This window comes from Ictalurus punctatus, chromosome 27 (assembly GCF_001660625.3).
Source record: "Ictalurus punctatus breed USDA103 chromosome 27, Coco_2.0, whole genome shotgun sequence".
Classification (NCBI taxonomy): Eukaryota; Metazoa; Chordata; class Actinopteri; order Siluriformes; family Ictaluridae; genus Ictalurus; species Ictalurus punctatus.
The window spans coordinates 6,643,111-6,650,000 of NC_030442.2; the positions used below are offsets into that span (position 1 = coordinate 6,643,111).

Consider the following 6,890-nt stretch of genomic DNA (forward strand, 5'->3'; position numbering starts at 1 on the left):
GTCTCACCTATGTGTCGCCGCTCCTGTTTCTTGCGCAGGATCTCCAGGGGAGCGCGTCCATCAGGCATTGTGTCATACAACTGAGAGAGAGCCTTCTCCTGCTTATCCTCATCATCATTGAGGGTTACTGCATACACACACACACACACACACACACACACACACCAAAGTTGCTTTAACTTTTGCTAATACAATTATTTGATGCATTTTTCAGTGTCTCGTTTCATCAGCGCGTGCACACACCCCTAAGAGTATTTACAGAGCAATCTATGTATCATTATCACTAATACAAAGTGACTATATAGATGAATTTATACAAAGATATACATGCAGTTTACAAGAAACTAAACATTGCTCAGTACATAAGCTCCAATACAAAACCAGAAAAACAAACTTTGCTCTTGGCTGATAAACTATAAATGATGCAGAGGAGGAAAATGTTTTGGCTTAATTTTTTAAACACACAAAATAAGATCTAGGCACGTCCTGCTGCAAAAGGCTTCTCTACAAAGATTCACTGTCTGAGATCTGTTTAATGTCTAGACACATCCCTTAAGGCATCTGTGAGTTTTCAGATCTGAGCAGGGAGGCTGCCATTCCTGGCACTCAGAGAGAACTGATAAAATTTCTGCCCTCCATGGGAACAGTTTATAGTCCTGAGCCAGAACCAACTCCCAGTGTGTTTGAAAAAGAATAAAAGTTTTGCTAACAGCCATGTGTGCACTCTCAGTCCTCCTCTCCCCTCCCTTTCTCATTCTCTGTCTTTTCCTTTTGACTTCTGGCTCACGCTCAGCAGGCTTCAATAACAGTTTTGTACACCAGAGTAGCCTCATTAAAATCCCTCTGAATGTAAGGTGACTCTGTTAAACTTAGTTACCCCAGTTCACTGCTCCCTTGTGGAAAACGAACGGGCTGAAAACTTGAAAATGTCTCTTTAAAGGTTACACTGAGCTTTCGGCCAATCAGCAGGTGCCAAGAGTTCTGGGAGTTCACTTAAGAACCTTGGGCCTCATGAGTTAGGAGGTGGATATAGTAATCGGTCATATCGTTAATTCCTACAAATGATTTACAAAAAAAATTTCTTTAACAAAAACACATTGGGCATTTTGATAAATAAACAAACAAACAAACAAACAAACAAACAAACAAACATGTATGTACAGTGCTTTACATCCATATTCACTGCCTTGAAATTTTCCCACCTTTTTCAATCTGAGAAAACACTACAATGAAGCATGGTAGTGGTAGCATCACATGGAGAGTTATCCTTGGGTTGCTTCTTGTCTATTGTACAAATGTATTAAAATTGAGGCTGCATGATTGGTTTATTGACTTACGCTCATGGTCCAGTAGGGAGGTGGAAATGAAGTAATGGGCGAGACCGCAATAGTGATGGGCCTTCACCTGTGCCATTGTGGACCAGAAAAAGGGCACATTGTCTTTAACAGGGGACTGGATCATTGACTGGTACACCTGGTTGTATACTTCTTCCACCTATAAAACAATAAATAAATTGTAATATAAATAAGGCAGGTTCCACCTGCACTCCCTAAGCAAGTTCTAATCACTGGCATACAATCTTAAACACCTGATTAAAATTTTATGGTGCTGAATGTGTGATAAAATGTAGGGGGTGTACTTACTTTCTGCATGTGGCTGATCTGTTGTGTTTTTTTTTTTGGTTAATTAAATTGTGAAAATTACTACAATATTTTAATTTTGTGTGTCATTTGATAGTGTATTAATTTTATTAATAGGCACTGTTTCAAAGAGGATCAAATGTTTGTTGTTGTTTTTTTAATATATATATTTGGACAAGCAATTTCCATGGAGTGTACTTAGTTTTTCCACATGATATAGATAGACTGATATATAGATCGATAGATAGATGCACAAATGTCAGTGTTTAAGATTTTATAAGAAGCATATCAGTCACCTGCAATCACAAAATTTAAGCGATATATACGCAGTAGATACACATATGAACAAGTTTCAAGAAACAACATACGAACAAGGAAAATAGTCCTGAAACAGGACAATAATGTACAATAACATATGTTAACTGTGGACAAATGATGTCCTCTGCTAAATTGATCAGAATGATAATGACTAAAACATTTTAATTAGTATAAGCTATGGTATGGTTTGTTCAGCTTTGCCTGAAGTCATGCAGTATCAAAATCAGTACCTTGGCAGCTTCCTGTGCCATCCTGAGCAGGCTGAAGAACTCATTGCGGATTCCAGGAAGAGTGATCTTTTCAAACACACACTCTTGAGCCTGGGCCAACATCATCTTTATCAGCATATTCAACATGGCCGGGCTCATGTCATAGCTGGGAGTGTGCGTAAACGTTTCCTTCAGGTAATTGAGCACACCTATAATTTTGAGATAAGACATTCAGCGTAAATACTATTATAAGCATGCTGGTGGTATAAAGAATAACAGAAAAATATATCATATAATTAAACTGGCTCCATACACAACATAATCTTTGCAGGAAGATTGAAAAGCATGTGAAAGAATAAATAAATAAAACTTTTCTACTCTTTCAATGAAATGCTTCTTTAAATCGTGTGATAAAAGTGTCAAAGTATGTTTTATACAGTAAAACCAAATTTTGGCCAAAACCCAGTCTTTTTTTGACTGATTATCAGAACTTAACCACAGTGACATCTGACTGGTTTTCCCGGACCACCACACATTTCCTTCAGTTCCTTATAATGAATATAAAAGGACAGCTCTGTGGGTGTCAGAAATTGGGTTTTAAAAGTGGGGTCTGTGAGGTTTTTTTTTTTATTTGTCATTTTACCAGAAACAAAAATTCCTAAAACACCCCCCAAAACTGCTTTCAAAGTCACACCACTGTCTGAAGTTCCTCAAATTCCCTTGCGTGGTCTATGTGACTTCTCTCCCTCTCTCTCTCTCTTTCATTTTCATTTAAGACCTTGATTCTATGTACTGGTGTCTTGGTAACTGGTGGCTGGGTAACTTAAAGTACCCTGTGGCACTTGAAAATCTATAGCCGCAATTTAAGCAATCAAGCTGAAGTTCAAGCAACCATGCATTTAAGTGAACTCCAATGACTGTTGACTAAGAAAAAAAAAAATATGACATGATACACTATAAGCAAAGATTTCTAAATGAGAGCAAAAGCAGATGGCACTATCGCAACACTGTTATATAAGATTATATAATGATCAATAAATAAAGACTCAGGCTGTCATGACTTACCGGCTGATTTTTGCAAGGCGGTGATAGCGTCCTCTAGGCCGGACTGTGTGTGTCTGTCACTGCGTGTGCCAATCTGCGAGTAAAGGGCTGCCATGTTGAACAGGATGCTGGCCTTTTCCAGGGATACATTCTGCTGGCACACTGGCACACCAGTAAAAGAGTCATACCTGCAAGAGCCAGATTTCACACAAATCTTATTTCCTTCTCTAGAATTTCATGCATCTCTATTTCCCAGAACTCATCAGACCTGCTGTGCTCCTTACAGTGGCACGTTGAGTGATGACACATGAAACGACAAACTTTTAAAAGGAAGTATCACTATAATAAGGGCACAGCTACGTGTACAGGCTGTAGATAAATGTAACTACAGAACTGGATGAACTGTTGATAATATTAGGCACCATACATATTGCCAAGAATGTCAAGGACAGTCAGGAATTTGGAAACATTACGCACTACTCAGTCATCCTGACGCTGAACATCGTGAGTGATTTCAAAAGTGAATACAAGTCATGTGACCAGCCAACACTACAAATGGACTGTATTAATGACAAATGGAAATGCTACTTAGTGTAACTTTATACAGTTGGAACGCACCATGTGAAGAAAATGCCCATCGGCCGGTTGGGGGAGAAGAAGCGACTCTCCAGGAGTGATAGTTGGCTGAAGTAGCTGGCGAGTAGATCCACCCCTGAATCATTACGACTTGGAGTGCGGCATGCCTGCTCAAAACACGTTAGATTTGCAGACAATTTTACAGATGTTCGTGTATTATTCTGCAACGTGTTCTCTGTAAAGAACGAAACATAACTGGTTGTGCTATTACAGGAAAATAATAAATTATAGGGCTGTGTGATGAGCTAAAGTTGATTATGTTCCTATAACAGCAAGTCCTGAAGGGGTTTATTCCTCTTTACATCACAGTGTCATATCTTTGCAATAGTCCAAAATAAACCTGTTCCTAAAGCTTCGCCAATTAGAAGGTCTAAGGACGGAAGACTTTATGCTTGATGCGTGGAAGTCAAGTGTTATCATCACTTAATACCTTTCTCAGGTCAATCAGATCATCAATTTCATCCTGAAAGCGTGTGCCATCCTCACTGTAATGCTCCAAGATGAAATCCTGCAAAAATCAAACCATCACATACTATTAGGCATTACCATGAACCATCACATACAGACACACACACACACACCATCAATCACTCTAGATACATCGTGGTTGAGTGCAAAGCCAGAGTTGACATAATCAGACAACACTGTGTCATTAGTGTAGACTGTGACATCGGACTGTGCCTCTAAACCACAGGGGTTTAGTAAACATGAAATCCCAGTTTACACATAACATACATACTTCACAAAGTGCTGCACACTTTCTGCGTAACACATGAACATTTCATCAACATCATTCATGCCGTATTTCCTAAGAACACATCAGTTTATCTTGCAAAGTGTTGCCAGAAAAACAAACCTTGAAAGGTACAGAAAAGTCCACGTCTTTCGTCTCCTTCAGGCCCAAAGGAATGAGAGGGATTATGGCTGAACCTCTGTAAAAAGAAAAAAAAGATCACGAGCATAAGAACAGCAAAATGACTGGTAAGTTACAGATTCTCAAAGTCAGCCATAACGACTGTGTAGACCACCTTTTTGTCTGGTCAGAATGACAGAAATGAATTCCTGATGAGGAAAACCACAGAGCAGTTAAATGTTCGCTTATAAAACTGCATGACTAAAGGTCTATGTAATAATTGATATTTGTCCTGAAAGTATTCTCAAATTGTCCTTAACTACTATGTTTATATAATATATAACATTATAATAGTTAAGGACAATTTGAGAATACTTTCGTGAGAAACATCATTTATTACCACTGAAAAGGAGGAAAAGAACTTTAATCTGTAAATCACATTTTCAGATTCAAATTTATCAACTGTAGTTTCAATCAACTATCATTAAAAACATTTTACAAATGTTAAAAAATAAATAAATAATGATACCCAGAATATCTCACAAAAGTGTATTGTGATATAATTCTTCACAATATCGACATTATATTATATCCAGTACATTTTGCAACCCCATACTGATTTTTAACAAATGTTATTCTGCAAGTATACAATTTTTTTTTTTATCCCTGTATGATCAGAATACACTAATAAGCAAGTAACATTTGCAATATTAAGAAAATAACATAAGCATTCAGTCATGATTTCTCATGTTAAGTAAAAAATAAATAAATAAAACAAACATTCATACACCTATTAGCCAAAACTATTCATTACTTGCATTAAAAATAAGCAGACTTCATACAGTTACTAGGAAGCAATATACCCATTTTTTTTTAGAAACAATGTCATTTTGTTCTGGGTCATACAAATAAAAGAGATGTTTGTTTTTTTTTTTTTTTTTAAAAAAGGCTCCAATCTAACTTCTCTACCATACACACAAAAGTACAGTTTCCTGACCTGTATATACTGTATAGTCCGCCAGAGTTGTTCACACTAAAGGGCTAAACATTAAATAAATAAATAAATAAATAAATAAATAAATAACACTCCCAGATCTGTGAGACGCTTGTGTTTTTTTAGACCCTGTACTCTACCGTTCTATTTATTTAATCTTATCTTCAGGATTAGATACACACTGACTGCAGGTGATAGTGTGCGGTCTGCCTGTTTTATTTTAATGCACACAGGCTGAGACTATTCTAGTAAACACGCTTATATGCACAGCCTGCTACAGAAGACAGCAGGCAGTCTTTAAGAAGGGTTTATCCTGAATTAATGGCCTTTTGCAGATGCCCGAGATTTGGGAGGAAAAAAAAAAAAAAAGAAGCTGAATCTCTTTCAAAGGCAATAAAGCAGGCCAGAGACTCTCAAGGACACAAACACACGAGTCTCAGCTCATTGCCATCTGACCACTAATTACTCCTTTTGTTTTTCGGTTGTTATTGGAGACGAGGAATCTCTACAAGAAAGAGACCACTTGAGTACAGACTTTTAATCCTGTTCTCTCGCTCCTCCCCTCGCTCTCGTTGCAGGGTAAAACTGTAGCCAAGCTGGCAGAATATGAGGTTATTCTAATGAGCGACAACAACAAAAAATCTACAAATAAATGCAGTTTAGAAAAACAGTCCAACACAAAGCAACAGCTATATAATGATGGAGTCAAGAGTATCTCAGAGGATGCATATACTACATGGCAAAAAGTATGTGGTCACCTGACCATCACACTAATATGTAATTGTTGAACATCCCATACCAAAACCGTGGGCATTAATATGGAGCTGGTCTCCCCTTTGCTGTTATAACAGCCTCCACGCTTCTGGGAAGGCTTTCCAGTAAATTTTGGAGCGTGGCTATTGGGACTGTCCGCTCATTCAGCCACAAGAGCATTAGTGAGGTCGAGCGTGGATGCCTGGTGCGCAGTCGGTGTTCCAATTCATCCCAAAGACAAGCCATGTCTTTATGGACTTGACTTTGTGCACATGGGCGTTGTCTTGCTGGAACAAGTTGCGGCCCCTTAGTACTAGTGATGGGAAAACTTAATGTTGCAGAACACTAAAACATTCTAGATAATTGTGTGCTTTGTGGCAACAGTTTGAGGAAGACCCACATGTAGGTGACATGTTCAGATGTCCAAATACTTTTGCCCATAT

The 6,890-nt window shown here is 38.0% G+C and overlaps 1 protein-coding gene across 2 annotated transcripts in view; it reads right to left on the reverse strand.

Moving 5' to 3' along the window:
• The window catches only part of rhpn2 (rhophilin, Rho GTPase binding protein 2), a 33,721-nt gene that overhangs the window by 8,682 nt on the left and 18,149 nt on the right, over positions 1 to 6,890 (reverse strand). For both annotated transcript variants that reach the window (XM_053676619.1, XM_017458698.3), the window contains exons 4-10: positions 4,704 to 4,779; positions 4,278 to 4,355; positions 3,830 to 3,954; positions 3,233 to 3,399; positions 2,189 to 2,376; positions 1,338 to 1,494; positions 8 to 127 (exon numbers count right to left, since the gene is read on the reverse strand). In XM_053676619.1, coding sequence (XP_053532594.1) covers positions 8 to 127; positions 1,338 to 1,494; positions 2,189 to 2,376; positions 3,233 to 3,399; positions 3,830 to 3,954; positions 4,278 to 4,355; positions 4,704 to 4,779 — 911 coding nt within the window. The remainder of the gene's footprint in view (positions 1 to 7; positions 128 to 1,337; positions 1,495 to 2,188; positions 2,377 to 3,232; positions 3,400 to 3,829; positions 3,955 to 4,277; positions 4,356 to 4,703; positions 4,780 to 6,890) is intronic.